The following is an 18,366-nucleotide window of genomic DNA, read 5'->3' as shown; positions in this document are numbered from 1 at the left end:
CTCTTAATTTTTTTTTGTGTCTATTACAGGTTTTTGGCTTGTGGTTACCATAAGGTTCATATATAATGTCTTATATATATAGCAGTCTATTTTAAGTTGATGGTCACTTAAGTTCATATATTCTAAAAACACTACATTTTTACTCCCTCCATGTTTTTTTTTTTTTTAATTTATTTGTGTGTGTGAGAAAGAGAACGAGAACGAGCAGGAAGGGCAAAGGGGGAGGGGAAGAGAATCTCAAGCAGACTCTGTGCTAAGCACAGAGCCCAACACAGGGCTCAGTCTCTCACAACCCTGAGATCAGGATTGAGCTGAAACCAAGAGTTAGACGGTTAACCAACTGTGCCACCCAGGCACCCCCCTCCCTCCATGTTTTATGTATATGAGGTCACATTTTACATCTTTTGTGTATCCCTTAACTAATTATTGTAGACATGATTGATTTTATTATTTTTGTCTTTTAGCCTTCATACTAGCTTTATAAGTGATTGATCTCTTTACTATATGTTTGCTTTTTTTTTTTTTTTTTTTGACAGAGAGAGAGGGAGAGCACAAGCAGGGGAGATGGGGGAGGGAAAAGCAGGTTCTCCACTGAGCAGGGAGCCTGATACAGGGCTCGATCCCAGGACCCTGGGATCATGACCTGAGCCGAAGGCAGACTCTTAACTGAGCCACTCAGACTCCCCTATATGTTTGATTTTAGCAGTGAAACTTTTTTTCTTTCGTAATTTTCTTACCAGCCTATTTTTTTTCCACTTAAAGAAGTCCCTTTAACATTTCTTGTAAGGCCAGTTTAGTGGTGATGAACTCTAACTTTTGTTTGTCTAGGAAACTCTCTCTTCTTCAGTTGTGAGTGATAACCATGCTGGGTTGAGTATTCTTCGTTGTAGTTTTCTTTTCTTTCAGCACTGTGAACATATCGTGCCACTCTTTCTGGACTGCAGAGTTTCTGCTGAACAATCAGCTCATAACCTTATGGGGTATGAGGTTTCCTCTTTTATGTAACTAGTTGCTTTTCTCTTGCTGCTTTTAAGATTCTCTGTCATAATTTTTGACATTTTAATAATTATGTATCTTTGGACTCTTTTGGTTTATCTTGTTTGGGGCTCTTTTTGCTTCCTGTATCTGGATGTCTATTTACTTTCCCAGGATAGGGAAGTTTTTCTTGTCATTGTTGTTTTTAAAGTAGGCTCTACACTCAGTGTGGAGCCCAAAGTAGGGCTTGAACTCACAGCCCTGAGATTGAGACCTGAGCCAAGATCAAGAGTCAGATTCTTTTTTTTAAAGATTTTATTTATTTATTTGACAGAGACACAGCGAGAGAGGGAACACAAGCAGGGGGAGTGGGAGAGGGAGAAGCAGGCTTCCCGCCGAGCAGGGAGCCCGACGGGCTCAATCCCAGGACCCTGGGACCATGACCTGAGCCGAAGGCAGACGCTCAACGACTGAGCCACCCAGGCACTCCCAGGATAGGGAATTTTTTAGCTGTTATTTCTTCAAATAAATTTTCTGCCCCCTTCTTTCTCTCTTCTCCTCTGGGACCCCTGTAATGCTACTCTTATTACAGTTGGCATTGTTTCTGAGTTCTCTTAACCTATCCTCATTAAAAAAATTTTTTTCCCCTTTTTGTTACTCAGTTTGGTGATCCCACTACACTGTTTCCCAGATTAGTGATCTGTACTTCTGCATCCTCTAATCTGCTGTTGATTTCCTCTAGTGTATTTTTCATTTCAGTTATTGTATTCAGCTCTGATTGGTTCTTTTTATATTTTCTCTTTGTTGAAGTTCTCACTGAGTTCATCCACTCTTCTCTCAAGTCTGGTGAGTATCTTTATAACCATTACTTTGATTGTTTATTTCTTTTCATTTAGTTCTTTTTTTCTGAGGTTTTATTTTATTTTTTCATTTGGAACATATTCTTACATCTTCTCATTTTGTCTGACTTTCTGTGTTTCTGTGTATTAGATAGGTCACCTATATCTCCTGGTCTTGAAAGTAGTGGCTTTGGGGCGCCTGGTTGGCTCAGTTGGTTAAGCTGCTGCCTTCAGCTCAGGTCATGATTCCAGAGTCCTAGGATCAAGCCCCGCATCGGGTTCCTTGCTCTGCGGGGAGCCTGCTTCTCCCTCTCCCTCTGCCTGCCGCTCCCCCTGCTTGTGATCTCTCTCTCTCACTCTCTCTCTCTCTGTGTCAAATAAATAAATAAAATCTTTAAAAAAGAAAAGAAAAGAAAGTAGTGGCTTTAAGTAGAAGGTGACCTTTGGATCCTCGTAGCTCAGTCGTCCCCCCCCTCCGGTCAGTAGAACCAAGTGTTTCATGGGTGTCTCCTGTGTGGCCCTCCTGTTATGACTGGGCTGTGACTGCTTTAGGCATCTTAATGGTTGGTGCTAGTCCCCAGCTCGGCTGGCTGCAGTGACTGGGTGTGACTACTGTGTGGGTGCCCTGGTTGGCAGGACTGGCTCCTGGCACAGCTGGCTGTTGCAGGCATGCTGGTGGGAGGGGCACCAGTCCTGTCTGGGGCTACCCACTGGGTGTGGTGGGGCAGTAATTGTTTTAGGGGGTTGCTGGTCTTTACCAAGGGTGTCTACTGGGTGTGGCGGGGTGGGAGCAGCTTTGGAGGGGCACCTGCTGCAGTGGTGGGGCGGGTCCACTGGGGAATGTTGGGGCAGATGAGTGGTGGTAGCAAGGTAGAAGGAGAGTGTCAGAATTGGTTCCCACCAGTTAGACTGAAGGAGGGCAAAGAAAATGATGCCCATCAGCTCTTCCCTTCCTGTAGAAAGTTTCTACAGATTCTGCCCCATTAGCACACACCCTAAAATTAGTAAATCTCTTTCGTGTATAATCCAGATGCTTTTCAGACTGCTGCCTTTGTGCTAGGTCTGGTACAGTGTCCTGGCCATTTAAGAACAGTCCAGTTTTCTGTAGCCCTCTGGCTCTCCTGGAGTTAAGACCTGCTGATTTTCAAAACCAGGTGTTGTGGGGGCTTGTCTTCCTGGTGAGGATCTGGGGCAGGGGTTACCTTACGTAGGGCTAGATTGGTTTGCTTCCTAGGGAAGATCTGCTTGTCTGTGATATCCCTCCTGCTTGTGAGTTACCACACTGGGGGTTTCAAAGGTTCCCAGCTGTCTCTTCTCCCTCTTAACCTTCTCAATATGGTCATTTAAAAAAATCTTTAACTGTGAGAATACTATTTTGCTAGTCTTTGAGTTGCACTTTATGTAGTTGCAGCCTTGTTGTGTCTGTAGGAGCAGGTGAGCTCAGGATCCTTCTACTCCACTGTCTTCCCAAGCTTCCCTGGATAAATATTCTTTAAATTAGACCTTTAGCCAGTGTGTTGGGGTAGCATCCTTTCCTGGGAGTTCTTATTTTTGTAAACTAGTCTTGCTTTAAATTGTTTCTAGTTTGGTTTTATGCCTTTAGCTCTGAAGTAGTTTAGTTTATTGATATTACAGATAACGCTGCAGTAAGTATTCCTTAGTAGTGCTGGGTATTTCTGTAGTGCTGGCTGTTATATTCCCCCTGTAAGATAGATTGTCAAATGGTATAGAAATTCAAATATTTAAACAGCTAAGAGACACTATTAGTTAGACTGTTGCAGTTTACATTCTTATCAGCAAGTAGGAGAGGTAGGTTTTCTTGAATGCCTGTGATGGATATTTTCCTTTTCAGTCTTAAATTTTATAAATGCGATGTTAAAAATAGTATTTTGCTTTTCAAAATTTGCATTTCTCTACTATATATGTGTATATATACACACATACAAACACACATAAACACGTGTTTCTCTTCTGTGAATTTAATTTCATTTTTTTCCTGTGGCATTGTTCATGTTTTTGTTAATTTTTAGGAGTTCTTTGTATATTAGGAATAGTAATCCTTTATAGAGAAAGAAAGAGAGAAATATCTTTTTTAAAATGATTGATTTATTCCAACATAATGAATTTCACCATTCGTAAGAGAGTGCATTAGTTTTGAAACTTTTCTTTGGGATTGTGAAAGACTTCACATTTGGGCTGTCTAGTTTTAGTATGTCTCTAGGTATGTCTTGAGATTTGGTCAACAGATCAGTAGGAGAGAGCAAAGTATTAGAAGCTAGGTTTACATTTATGTTACATTTATATTTATTTGAGAGTAGTATCAATGGGGTTTCTGAATGTCTCCAGTTAAGACAAGTGTATTGATGCTGAATGGCTTTTAGAAGTGGACTTTTTCTTGTTTTCAGATGTGTACCTTTTAGTAAACTGATTAAGGAATAGAACTTCCTGTGATGAACAGGTTAGTGGTGTATCCATCATCCCTGGGGCAGCTGGTAGGCCCTTGGTCTTCCTAGCCTGTCTGCTGACCTCAGCATGCCTTACAAATATGGTTCATTGTTTTGTATGAGTGACATGAAAAAGGTTGGGAAACACTGACTTATTATGCTTCTTAGCCTAGTAAGTGGTCTTAACAAACCCACATAGACAAATAAAAATAATAAATGATAGTCTAAAACTTGAGAATTTAAGTGGGTTTGCTTTTGTTTTGTCAATTTTAATTAACAGTTATTATAGTATGTTCTATACTAAGTGCCAGCACTGTTATTTTCTAAGTGCCTTCAAGACTTAGAATTCATCATAAAATGAGTATGTTCTTGGAGTTAGGCCATGTTTAAGTCTTGTAAGTGGGTTCTTTAGCTAATAGTTTATAGTACGGTCTCTCTACCCCTCCCCCCAATTAAATACATAATGCTGTTTACTGCAGTTTGTCATTTGCTGAATGGTAGGTATTTTTTAAAGGTGTACTACTAAATGGAGATTTAACTAACATTTACTAGTTCTGACAGATCTGTTCTATTAAAAAAATTATACTCTATAAATCAATTAATCCAATCTTTTAAAAAGGCAGGGTGGGGGGCTCCTGGGTGACTTAGTCGGTTGAGTATCTGGCTCTTGATTTCAGCTCAGGTCATGATCTTAGGGTCCTGGGAATTGAACTGTGTGTCCAACTCCGTGCTCTGTGGGGAGTCTGCTTGAGGATTCTCTCCCTCTCCCTCTGCCTGCTCATGCTCTCTCTGAGTCTTTAAAAAAATTATATATGTTTTGCAACGTTATTCTGGTTTCTAACTTAATTCATTTAATACTTGAGTGCCTTCAGGTTCTAAGTACTGTATTAAGGACTAAGAATATAGTAGTGAATAGGATTTGGCAGAGTCCTGCAGGAGCCTTTGTGGAGTAGAAGGAGGGTGGAGGGTACTAACCTAAATCTGTACTAACTAAATCTGATCAATTTAACATAGTAGTAAGTGCCATGAAGAAAATAAGCTGGGTTATTTAATGGGGGTAGGGAGGAAGGTCTTTTGGCTGGGTGGCTAGGGAAAGCATCTCTAAAGTGATCTTTTAGATGAAGGCCTTAATGATGTGAAAAGGTCAGCTTGTTTGTGTCTGAAGGTGTCAGCCTTCCAGGTGGAGGGAAGAAGAAATTCAAAAGTCCTGCGACTTTAAGCTTGACATGTTTGTTCAGAAAGAAGGAGTTTGGCTTATATTCTGAGTCTCAAATAGGGGAGGGATATGTTGAGTTGCATCTTTAAGATTGCTCTGGTTGCTCTGTATTTCTAGATCAAGGGAACCATATCATTTTAGGCTAGTGAGATGCTCAGAAGAACCCTCTTTCCTCATCTTTTTCTCTCATCTGGTTCTAAACTTCATCTCTTCCTTTTTTAGTTGGGAAAAAAGATCTAGGGAAAAGAGCTGTGGGTGCCCCTAAGAAGTGACCTTATGGTAGTGAAGGGTTAGAATTAGGAGTGTGAAGGGGCTCAGGTTTAGGTGCCAGAGGGGAAGGCAGTGTGTCATGGCCCTGCCACTTGAAGGCTGTGATGTCTTGTCCTGCCTCTCCCCCTTACACAAATACAATAGGCTTCATAGAAATTTAGTTGTAATAGTAAAACACAAAAAACCAAAAAGTAGATAGACAATATATAGGAAGTAAAAATTCCTCACAATCCTGCTGAAATAATCACTGTTAATACTTTATTATTCTAGATTTTCTCACCTCTTTATGATTCTAGATTTTCCTCTTTCTAGACTAATATAAAAAGAGGTTCAAACTATATTTTTCATTTTTTGTCTTAGATAGCTTTTCTCCATCTGCACATACAGATTACTTCATTTACCACATAGATATTAACATTATGTTTAGTTCCCTGTTAGATATTGGTCTTTCCCAGTTTTTAAGGCTATGAATAATGCTATAACGAAGATGCTTGTACATATATCTTTTCTCTTTTTTAAGTTTTTATTTGAATTCCAGTTAACATTCAGTGTAATACTAGTTTCAGGTGTACAATTTAATGGTTAAGCACATACATACATCACCCAGTGCTCATCACAAGTGCACTCCTTAATCCCCATCACCTAATTAACTCATCCCCCTACCCACCTCCCCTCTGGTAGCCATCAGTTTATTCTCTGTAGTTAAGGGTCTGTTTCTTGGTTTGCCCCTCTCTCTCTTTTTTTCTCTGTGCTCATTTGTATATATCTTTATACACTTGCCTTATACTTCTGTGGGATAAATTCCTAAAGAGTGCAATTGAATTACTAGGTCAGTCTTTAAATTTTCTCAGCTGCAAAATGGGGATGTAAGTCCTACCTAGAATATTTCTCTAAGGATTAGGTTGGATAATATGAATGGGATGTATGCAGTATATACTTCCTCATAATAGTAGGCACTTAGTAGATGGTAGGTATTATTAATAATAAGACCAAGTAAGTTTCTAAGGGAAGAAGGTGTGAGAAGGATGGGATTCCCTGTCAACATCACCATTTTCTAAAGAAGGAGATAAACCTTACTTCTGCATGATTGCTGACTCCCAGTCAATCCCAGGGCATGGTGTGTCCAAACTGCACAGTATCTAACTTTATCGTCATTCTGTGACTGTCTGTAGATTTCTATTGCAGTTTTCTTGTTGCCTACTTAAAACATTTGGTTATTTTTGGTTAGGTGACTATCTCTGCTTGCTCCTGTTTGTAAGTTCGTTTTTGTACCAAAACTGAACTGTGAATGTTACGGTGGAAAGTTCATGAACTTTAAATTTAAACATCCATAGAATCTGGTTATTTTACCTATCATTTGGGTATTTTGGGGCAAGTAGTGTGATTTTTCTGTGCCTCATTTGTTTAAAGGGTAAATGGAGGATGGGATTTAAAGGCTTTGAGATCCTTATACACATTAAGTGAGATCATTTATATATCAAGTGTCTAATACACATCCTAGAAATACTGATTTCCTTCCTTTAAGGCAGAAAATTATGACTTACAGTTCTTTTTTTAAATTTCACTTCTCATAGTACTTAACATGTTACTGATACCCAAGGGTAGTCACTTGCACTTAATATACAATAACTAAAGAAGAAGAGAAATGTAATTTAAAAAAATATTAGAAGCCAGGAGACCTGGGCCCATGGTCCAGGTTGGCTTTTAACTGGTGGTATAACCCTTGATGAGTCTTTTGATCTCTAGCCCTGATTTTGCTCATTTTTTAGTTGTCTATGAAATATTTTATGGAAATAGACTAATATAGAAGTTTTCTGATTTATTTAAGCAGAAGGTGTCACAAGAGAAAGTCCACATACTACTATTTTCTAAGTAGATACTGTGTTGTTGAGTTAGTTCCTTTTGTTCTAGAATTGTGTTTGTTTTTTTTTTTTTAATCTTAATTAGGTTTAAGTATTGTGTAAGCTGCATCAATGGAGCACATACAGGGGGCCTGGAAGACGATCAGCAACGGTTTTGGATTCAAAGACACAGTGTTTGACGGCCCCAGCTGCATCTCCCCTACAATAGTTCAGCCGTTTGGCTTTCAGCGTCGGGCATCAGATGATGGCAAACTTACGGACTCGTCTAAGACAAGCAACACTATCCGTGTTTTCTTGCCAAACAAGCAAAGAACAGTGGTATGTAAATGTTTCCTTTCAGAAAATTTCGCGGTCCATCTGCCTATAAAAAAGCATTTTGGATAATTTTACTCACCTTGAAGATGGGCAAAATCTTCACTGTCACTTAGTGTCTTTATTAATTGGCTTTCCAGTTGCAGATTTTATTACTTTATATTGCTGTGTTCCTTCCACATCCCCTCCCCTACTTTCCTCCCACTCCTTGGCCTTCCTTTTATTATTACTCTTGCCTGGAATATCTTCTGCCACTTCATTCAAACAAATAGTATGTTTTTGTGGGGGGGTTTCTTTTTTTTTAAAGATTTTATTTATTTGACAGAGAGAGACACAGCGAGAGAGGGGAACACAAGCAGGGGGAGTGGAGAGGGAGAAGCAGGCTTCCCGCTGAGCAGGGAGCCCGATGCGGGGCTCGATCCCAGGACCCCGGAATTATGACCTGAGCCAGAGGCAGACGCTTAACGACTGAGCCACCCAGGCGCCCCGTGTGGGGGGGTTTCTTGAAAAGACTTTTCTTTTGACGGTCCCTTAGACCTTTCCAGCTGATTTTTATGTATGTATGTATGTGTTATGGATATTAAAATGCTTACTAAATTTTTTGGACATTACAGTCACATATATAGAAGAAAATAAAATTACCTAGAAAAAATTATTTTGGTAAATTTTGTAGGCCCCAGGCAAAGCTGAAGGTAGCTTAGAAAGTACAGCAACTTAGAAACTGCGTCTCAGTTTTCTGACATAGAATCCCAACTTTTCCAAGAAATTACTGCTCAAAACAGTTTCTTACTATTCTGGGTGAAAAAACCCTACCTGGTTAAAACAGGAAAGTGAAGTTGTGCTAATTTTGCTTGGTGGGACATTTGGAAAAAACCTTTAGTTCAAAACTTCCACACCTCCTCCTTTCCCACCCCCATTTTTGAGTAAAATCAGTGCATTGTCTTTTTTTCTGTGTACCTAGGTGAGACAAAGTTCTGAGGTTAGGAAGTTCGGTCCAGAATTTTCTGTTTGTTTCTGACAGTTCTGCTCTCCTCTCCCCAGTTTACTAATAAATTCCGTTGTACTTCTTTTGTGAACTTCAGGAGCCTCCCAGTTACAGTATTGTACATTTATGTACGTTTTGAACTGAAGGCAAAACTCAAAAGGTATTTAAATAGTTTGAGTAAATTTATTTTTGTTCCCTTCCTAAAAATAAAAGTTTAATGGCTGGCAAAATAAATAGTAATAACCTCCTTATATTTCAACAGTGGCCTTTCATTTGCAAGATGATTTTTACCTACTATTGCTCATTAATTTTCTTTCTAACCTTAAATGGAGAACCCAGATGGGGAGTGTGAATGTAATGGGAAGCTGAAGACCATATAGTACTGCTTCAGGGTGTTACCGTGCCGGTCTTCCCTATTCTCTACTACCAGATTGCCTGAAAACTGGGAAACTTAGTTTGGCATAATGATTAAGTGTATGGGCCTTTAAGACAACCAGGCCCCAATTTAAATCCCTGTATTGCCTTTTATTAGCTGTATCATCTAGACAAGTTACATAATATTTTGAGCCTCTGTTTCCTGACCTTAATGAAATGAGGCACATGCTGAATACAGTAGCTAGTTTATAAGAAAATGGTAGCTATGATTGAGTTTTTTCTACATCTGTGTAGCCCTTGACAGCTTTCGGTTTAGCACAACTGGTGTTTGGAAACCAGTGATTTGGAAGCTTGATTCTCATACAGCTTATGAGAAGGCTCTAGCAGAGAAAGTTAGTTTCTCCTAATTCTTTGACCAGAGATGGACCATCACTCTCTGGAAGAACCGTCTTCTTTCAGCAGGCACCCATCTTTAGGGGACCACTGGAAGGAGTCACTTGCTGGTGGTCAGCATGATGAGTCAGCAGTTTCTAATCATCCCCAGGTTGTTTCACTGCTTGGAACCCAGAATGACTCTCATAATCACTTAGTGGGCTCCAGAAATTAGTCAGACTTAACTAATTTCAACATGTATCCATGGGGAGTTGTAGAGAGGAGAATGACTGAAAGGATACATATATGATTTAATTAATTGTAGAAGTATACTTGGTAGTTGATTGGAAAACAAACAAACAACCTTTTTCTTGTCATTTTGTACGTGTGTGTGTCTGTCGCTGCCTGTTTACTGGATGGGTGATTGGACTGTAGCTGAGGACCATTAATTTACCATTAGAATCACCTGACATGGATTAAAATACAGATTCCTGGGCTTAATTCAAGATCAAGTGAATCAGAATCCTTGGATGTGTTGGAGTGGGGAGGCTGGGAATCTATATTTACAAAAGCTCCTTGGCTGATTCTAATGCCAGTCACATTTGGGAACCCCACTGGATTAGAGAATATTTAAACTGTCTAGCTCTTAGAGTCTATATGTCTTTTATTTATTTATTTATTAAAGATTTTATTCATTTATTAGAGCAAGCATGAGCGGGGGGTGGGGCGGGGCACAGAGGGAGAAGCAGACTCCCTGCTGGGCAGGGAGCCCGATGTGGGACTCAGTCGCAGGACCCTGGGATCATGACCTGAGCCAAAGGCAGACGCATAACTGACTGAGCCACCCAGGTGCCTGAGTCTGTAACTTTTAATGAAGGTTAATGATAGAGCACAGATAGCACTTTATATTTTTCAGAGCCCCATTACACAGTATTTGATGCAAGTAATGATTGTTAGTGTGTGTTTTACTCTTCATTGTCCTCATTCATGGTGTCTTGTCTTCATAGTTCAGATCAGTATATCTCACTTTCACTTAGTTTTGTTTCTGAAAAGCTAGAATTTAGTGGATCTTTCTAAGGGTATAACTGCTTCAAGAATTCTAAAATAAACTTGCTATGGAACATTTTAAATAAATACTTCAGACTTTTCAAATAGATCCAAGCACACACTCACCTCCCTCTGGGAAGGGACTGGGTGGGCCACTGTCCGCTCTCACACTTTCACTGAACACAGGAACTCCACTGAGAGCACTGCAGAAACCCTGCAGATCTACATTCTGTTCTCCTTACTGGCCAATCTGACTCTAGTTGCCTCACTTTTAATTAACTTTATTGGCTCTGAAAACAAAATGTATGGGGGGTGCCTGGGTGGTTTGGTTGGTTGAGCATCCGACTCTTGATTTTGGTTCAGGTCATGATCTCGGGGTTGTGGGATTGAGCCCTGTGTTGGGCTCAGTGCTGAGTGTGGAGTCTGCTTGGGATTCTCTCTCTCCCTCTGCCCCTCCCTCCCTCTCCTCTACCCCCTGTTGTGTGCGACTCTCTCTAAAAAATAAAATAAAAACAAAATATATGGGGCCTTAATCAAAACTCTTAAGGTTTTTTTTTCTTTTTTTTCTTATGTTAACCATACATTACATCATTAGTTTAAGGTCTTTTTTTTTTAAAGATTTTTTTTTTTAAGACTTTATTCATTTATTTGACAGAGAGACACAGCGAGAGAGGGAACCACAAGCAGGGGGGAGTGGGAGAGGGAGAAGCAGGCTTCCCGCTGAGCAGGGAGCCCGATGTGGGGCTCGATCCCAGGAACCTGGGATCATGACCCGAGTCAAAGGCAGATGCCCAATGACTGAGCCACCCAGGTGCCCCGAGGTCTTTTTATATAGCTGCCATTATTAGGATCCCTAGTATTCACACTTCTACTAGGCCTCTGAGTGCCTGCCTAGCTTTTGAGGATTGGATACAGGAGAATGTGGAGGGACATAAACTAAGGCTACCTGGAATGGTGTGCGCATTTATTTAAACTCGTGGTGTTTGTCTTTGTAGCAGGACAGGAGCTCTGTTTCCTCTTCTTGCTTGCCCTTACAGGTGTGAAGTGTATATGAAATGGAATTTTTCTTAGGAGGATAAACCATTTTGTTGAAAACAGGTTGAAATACAAATTTTGGCCAGAAAAACTCTTGTTTGCTTATAGAACAGATTGGTTTATTTTCCTTTCTGGTGGATGTTCATGCTTGCATGTACATTTCAGCGAGTTAAACAAATTAGAGCTGTGTCAAGAGAAGTTTGATCATTTTATCTCTCTCAGCCACTCCCCTCATGTTAATAGCTAGAGGCGTATCTTTTCACACTCATGCAACATATATAAACATACATGGGTTTCCCACCCTTTGAATAATCTGACTCTGTTATTGTGAAAAATATTTTCCCACAATTAACATATCATGGATACCCCTCTCTCTAGGTCATTATAAATAATATAGTAGTGGCAGTGACATATAAAGATATTCTAGGCTTTATTCAAGCACTCACCTATTGCTGGACATTCCAGGTATTTCCTGCATGTGTATGTATTTACCATTACAGACAATGCTGTCATAAATCTACATATATCCCTACAGAATGATGCATTTATTTCTGTGCTCACTAAGGGATGTGCAGCCTTTGTTGGTTCTAAAGATGGTCTTTTGTTTATAGGTCAATGTGCGAAATGGAATGAGCTTGCATGATTGCCTTATGAAAGCACTCAAGGTGAGGGGCCTACAGCCGGAGTGCTGTGCCGTGTTCAGACTTCTCCATGAACATAAAGGGTAAGAACTCAAAAGTCAGCTCCTTTTTCATACTAGTAAGGAGCTGATGGCTTCAAATAATAACAGTTCCCATTTCTTAAAAAGTATACTAGCTTCCTATAGAATATTATGTATTTATATGCCCTTGTTCATAGACAACTCAGAAAAATAAAATACTAAGAACTTGAAATTATTGCTTGAACATTGCATTGAAAAAAGAATACATATTAGGTGTTGATAGTGTTCCATAGATGGAAACAGTAGTGTCAGGTGATGTGTTTCTTGAGAGCAAAAATTTTTGTGTTTCCTGGAATGCAGTGGAAGAATGGGTACTCAGAAAATGTTTGCATTTTTATAGTTAAAGAATCTTATCCTCAAGAGATTAACTCTTTTGTAATTCATTCGTTTTTTTTTTTAAGTTTTTATTTAAGTAATCTCTACACTCAGTGTGGGGCCTTGAACTCAGGACCCTGAGATCTGGAGTTACATGTTCTTCTGACTGAGCCAGCCAGACACCCCTTATTCATTCATTTTTTTATACAGTTAATGTTTATTGAATCCCTGCAGTTTGGCAGACATAGGACTAAAAGATGCAGGAGAATTTCTGCTTCAAGGAAGATCCATAGTTAATCTTCTTTCTAATGGTGGTGGCAAGATAGAGGTATCCGATCAAAGGCTAGGAGTAATAACCCATAGCTTCCATACTTATCCATTATCTCTTATTATCCCCCCCAATTTGGGGGAAGTAATCTTTACTTTCTTCTTGGAAAATGCTAGTTCTGTTACTGATCTTCAGCTTACATCTTTTCTGTTTCAAGGAGTTCCACAGTTTGAGAGAATAGCCTAGGGAATGAGTCAACTCAAAAGGGCCATCTTAAATTCCACTATGCTCTTCCTCTCAGCTTAGGAGGCAGTTTTTTGAAGTGCAGATCTTTGAAGCAGATGTCAGCTTTATCTGAATGTAGGCCCCAGGTTGGTCTCAAGCTAATCTGTAGTGCTCCTTAAGGACTAGAGGGATTCTGGGACAGTGAGGGGCTTGTCCGCTCTCATCCAAGGCCACATTGGTTTAGAGCTACCGTCGCTTTTCTCTTGGACAGATAGCACCTGAAGACTGATGAGAACATAGGGCTGCCCCCCCCCCCCTTCTTTAGGGTAAAATAGTACTTTGGAGTCCTTGTATAGGGAATTATATTAAGGAATGGATTATTTGCTATTGGATAACCAGAAAAAGGGCTGGAATAGGCTTCTGGTAAGCAAAGGGAGAAGTTTGAATTGTGCTATATATGTGTTGTTTTCTCCCTACTTTAGAATATTCTTCCTTCAGGAAGTGGGCCTGATGAACTAACTACACAAGACATGAGAAAGGAGTTTCATTTTTTTTGAAGCTTTTTACTTCGTTGTATCTGTTTTTCTGTGTTGTCTAGGCACAGAAAGAATGGTGGCAGAGTAAATGTTAAGACAGTTAAGTCCACTATCAACTTATATTTATAGACCCTGCAAACAACTCTACATATGTGAGCCTATTATTAATAGAAAAGTGCATTTCATTTGCAATTCTTTTGTATTTATGTATCTGCCTGACTGAAGTAGGCTACAGAAGATTAAATTTTGCTTTTACAGCAATATTTATACCCAATTTTAGGATTTTAGAATTTTTATAGGATTTTAATATCACAAAGTCCAATGTATTACATATTTACTTTATCGTGAGATCATTATAGTTCATTCTTTTAATACTTTTTTTTTTTTAAGAGAAAGGGAGGGGTGGGGCAGAGGGAGAGCGAAAGGAGAGAATCCCAAGCAGACTCCCTGCTGAGCACAGAGACTGACTTGGCTGGATCCCACAATCCCGAGATCATGACCTGAGCTGAAATCAAGAGTCCAGATGCGTAACCGGCTGAGCCATCCAGGAGCCCCGTTGTGTAGTTCGTTATTTTAAAATAACCTTTATTCTAAGAGCACAAGCTTTAGAGTCCAGCTGAGCTGGATTCCAACATAGGCCTTTACACTCACTGTGTGGCCTTGTTAGGGCCCCCATTCTCTCATTTTTAAGATGGGGATAATAATGCGTACTTGATAGGTTTGTTGTGTGAATTAAATAAGCTAGTGTTATATGGGATTAAGTTTTATGTTTATATAGTAAGAGATAAATGGTAGCCATTGTTGTTTATTGGCCTTGAACTCTTAGCTTGTTTAAACATTTCCCTTTTATATTATGTTTTTAAAAATCCCCTGCAGTAAAAAAGCACGTTTAGATTGGAATACTGATGCTGCCTCGTTGATTGGAGAAGAACTTCAAGTAGATTTCCTGGATCACGTTCCCCTTACAACACACAACTTTGTAAGTTACAGAGTTCTTCTCTTTTTGTGGCATGTTGGGTGCTTTGACTGGCATAATAGGACTTTCTCAGAGGTACGAGGCATATATATTGTTGGATTGTTCAAAACTGCCATTATGCCATTGTTTACAGTTAGGCAGTTTAGGTTTAATTAGCCACAGATAATACATGAATTTTACAAATGTTGGAAGTACGACTCTTCATTCTGTTTTTTTTTTTTTTTTAAAGATTTTATTTATTTATTTGAGAGAGAATGAGACAGAGAGCATGAGAGAGGGGAGGGTCAGAGAGAGAAGCAGACGCCCTGCCGAGCAGGGAGCCCGATGCGGGACTCGATCCTGGGACTCCAGGATCATGACCTGAGCCGAAGGCAGTCGCTTAACCAACTGAGCCATCCAGGCGCCCCTCTTCATTCTGTTTTAAGACCTCTTGGAGACCAAGACGGAAATTACTTTGTCTTTTGTTGTCTTTCATTTATTCAACATAATTTACACCTGTGTTCTTGTTCTAGGCACGGAAGACCTTCCTGAAGCTTGCCTTCTGTGACATCTGTCAGAAGTTCCTGCTAAATGGATTTCGTTGTCAGACTTGTGGCTACAAATTTCACGAGCACTGTAGCACCAAAGTACCTACTATGTGTGTGGACTGGAGTAATATCAGACAGCTCTTGTAAGGCATTGTTCTTATTTCAAAGAATATAAGTGGGTGGGAAGGTATAAACTCTTTTGAAGGTGCTTATTGTATATTTGACTGACAAGTCTGGGTTTTAGACTTATTAAATGAATTAGCATGATCTGGAAACCATCTACTTTAGAAACATGACAGTTCTGAAGCCAGCGAGTTTTAGTGTGGCATAGCTCTCTAAAACTAGCAGGTTATAGGACTGTTATCTGTCAAATAGAGATTGATGTGCTGTGATTCAGTAAAGCAAAGAACAAAAGGATGTGAAAACCAAAGACTTTCTCGGCTATCCTCTCTCAGCAGTATCATCTATTTGGTTGCTAGTAAACACTACTCTTTATTTTGTTAAATATGCTAAACAGACCTTTGTTATTGAGAAGGGGCAGAAAGCATGGTTGGTGTTATTTTCTTCACCTCTAACTGGAGAAAACATTAGTTTTAAAGTGATGTAAAACTTCAAAAGATACTTGTGTTTAGTGAGGTTTAAGCTGAAACTGCATGTTCCAAATTGCCTTTTAAGAACTGTTAATGGGGGTATGAAAAGTCAAAATTTTATCCCTTTTTGAGAGTTCTAGAAAAACAAAGGGAGTGTTGTCATTAAACCACGATGGGAATGCCTCTTTTGCTTTCCTGGCAGCCACATTGCTTTTGCTTGTGTAGCCTGAGTGGCACAGGCTTGGAGTTCAGCAGACATGGGTGAGAACCTTGGCGTTACCATTAACTAATCACCGCTGAGCCTCAAGTGCACTCATCTGAAGAAAAGGATAGTACCCTCCTTGCAGGGTTCCCGTGAGGATTTACTGAGGTAGCACCTGTGAAATTGCTGGGCACAAGTGTTCATCTCATTGAAAGAAGATGCCAGTTAATGCTAATCACTTTTATTTATGATTTTTGGTGCTGAATGACATTTTTCATATTCGGTCTTTTTATAAGTGTGTTTCCAAGACAGAATATTTCCAGAAAAGTTCTATGTGATTTAGCTTATCATGTACCCTGCGATAGTGTTAAAACTGGATACTGGACCAGTATTCTTTTTTTAGAAATGCACACTAGAGCCTATATGTTCATTGGCAGGTCAGTATTGTTCACATTCTGTACTCATTCAAACCCAGTCATTTGGGTTGGTGGTGCCTTTTGCTCTGGGTAGCCTAAAATGGTCGAGCAAAATGTGACTAGAAGATGTTTAGTTTGAGTAGCTGTTAGCAAGAGTAGCAAGGCAAGGCAGTCTGACCCTGTAAAATTACTGCAATTCTTCCTCTGATTTCATGTAGATTGTTTCCAAATTCTACTATTGGTGATAGTGGGGTCCCAGCACTGCCTTCTTTGACAATGCGTCGGATGCGAGAGTCTGTTTCCCGGATGCCTGTTAGGTAATTTTTTTACTTACAGCTTTTCTTTGGAAAATTCTATTGGGGTGGGTGGCATTAAAAGCCTGAATACAAAAGACTGGAGCTCCTTTGCATTCCCTTCTCTCCCTGTGTAAACCCTTTAGTACTGCAGGACTTAATATTGGTGTTAAAGCAAAATGTGGTCCTGTAGCTTTTACATTTTGGAAAGTGACTGTGACTGCAGTTTTCTTCTATTATCATAGCATGTCCCTTTATAGCTCATCACATTTTAAAGAGCTTCAGATTTTGCCTCCCTCCGTATGGTAGCAAGTTGTACCTCAAGGGAAGGGTCCCAAAACTATATACAATGATCCAATAAAAATAAAACTCCTAACTTTGGAATGCTAATTATGGCCTTGCATTGCTAAAACCATGGTATTTAATAGACTGTGATCTTTAAAAAGAGTCGAATTAGATTTTTTAAATTTTCATAAAGATTTTATTTATTTATTTGAGAGAGAGAGAGCACAAGTGGGATGAGAGTCAGAAGGAGAAGCAGATTCCCCGCTGAGCAGGGAGCCCCCGATGTGGGACTCGATGCCGGGACTCCAGGATCATGACCTGAGTCGAAGGCAGACACTTAAGGACTGAGTCACCCAGGCGCCCTTGAATTAGATTTTTAATATGAATATCCTTTCTGATGTGCCTGTGAGTTTGGACATAACTTGTTTTTATTCTGATCTCCACCTTTAAAGTCAGAGCTTTGTTGAGTTCACTTGTCTTGTTCAGTGTTACATATGAATTTGGAACCTAAAATAAAATCTGCATCTTCGTCAAAATATCTGACTTGAATGTATATATAATTGAATAACATTTAATGACCTTTTAAAAACTACCATGGAAATTTTTAAAGGCAGCAGATCTCAGAACAAGGAATTTGTATTGAAATGATATCTGGATATACATTTGTGTATGACTTCTATTTTTCTTGATAATTTGAAAAGCAAGTCTGACCAAAATTTTACATGCTTCTGAAAATTTCATACTAGAAGACAAGCTTCTGAGGGCCTAAACATGCACTTACCTGAGAAGGCAATTTTTCAGGGCAGTAGAACAATTTCTCTTAGAAAAACTAGCCTTTTTTTCCTTGAATTCATGCATAGTGTTACTTGAATCTGAACAAAACTCAAAATAATCTGTAGAGCAAATAATGAAAATGTTATACTTACTGCATGTTCCCACTGTGGTTGATGGGGGAGTGGGGTTGGCTGGAAGAGGCCAGTGATTATTTCACAGTTGCGATTGGCATCTTGAAAACTGAATTCACATTAACTGACTTTGAAAGCTGGTTAAGTGGGGAGAGGGTGCATAGTGGCTAAAATGCTGGCTTTTTTGCAGAGATGCTCAATAGTCTGTCTTAAATCTAAGACTCTTCCTTCAAGCTCTCTAAATCAGTCTGGGCAAATGCCAGCTCGCTTGGTTGGTGGTAGCATGGTTGGCAAATGCTAATCTATTCTCTCCTAGAGATGGTCTGAAAATTTTGTATATTCTGTCAAGGTGATTTATTAAATAGAAGACAACTT

General features: G+C 39.5%; 1 protein-coding gene across 5 annotated transcripts in view; it reads left to right on the top strand.

Moving 5' to 3' along the window:
• Positions 1-18,366, top strand: part of RAF1 (Raf-1 proto-oncogene, serine/threonine kinase) — a 76,858-nt gene that overhangs the window by 40,084 nt on the left and 18,408 nt on the right. For 4 of the 5 annotated variants that reach the window (XM_081822385.1, XM_006740232.3, XM_081822376.1 and 1 more), the window contains 5 exons: positions 7,692-7,924; positions 12,344-12,456; positions 14,674-14,776; positions 15,286-15,443; positions 16,727-16,825. In XM_081822385.1, coding sequence (XP_081678511.1) covers positions 7,718-7,924; positions 12,344-12,456; positions 14,674-14,776; positions 15,286-15,443; positions 16,727-16,825 — 680 coding nt within the window. In that variant the 5' untranslated portion in view covers positions 7,692-7,717. The remainder of the gene's footprint in view (positions 1-7,691; positions 7,925-12,343; positions 12,457-14,673; positions 14,777-15,285; positions 15,444-16,726; positions 16,826-18,366) is intronic. The other variant, XM_081822393.1, reaches the window with a different exon arrangement.

Source organism: Leptonychotes weddellii, chromosome 1 (assembly GCF_054177405.1).
Source record: "Leptonychotes weddellii isolate Sample4059 chromosome 1, ASM5417740v2, whole genome shotgun sequence".
NCBI classification, from domain to species: domain Eukaryota; kingdom Metazoa; phylum Chordata; class Mammalia; order Carnivora; family Phocidae; genus Leptonychotes; species Leptonychotes weddellii.
Note: the sequence above shows the minus strand (reverse complement) of the source record. Positions and strands in the feature narration are given on the sequence as shown.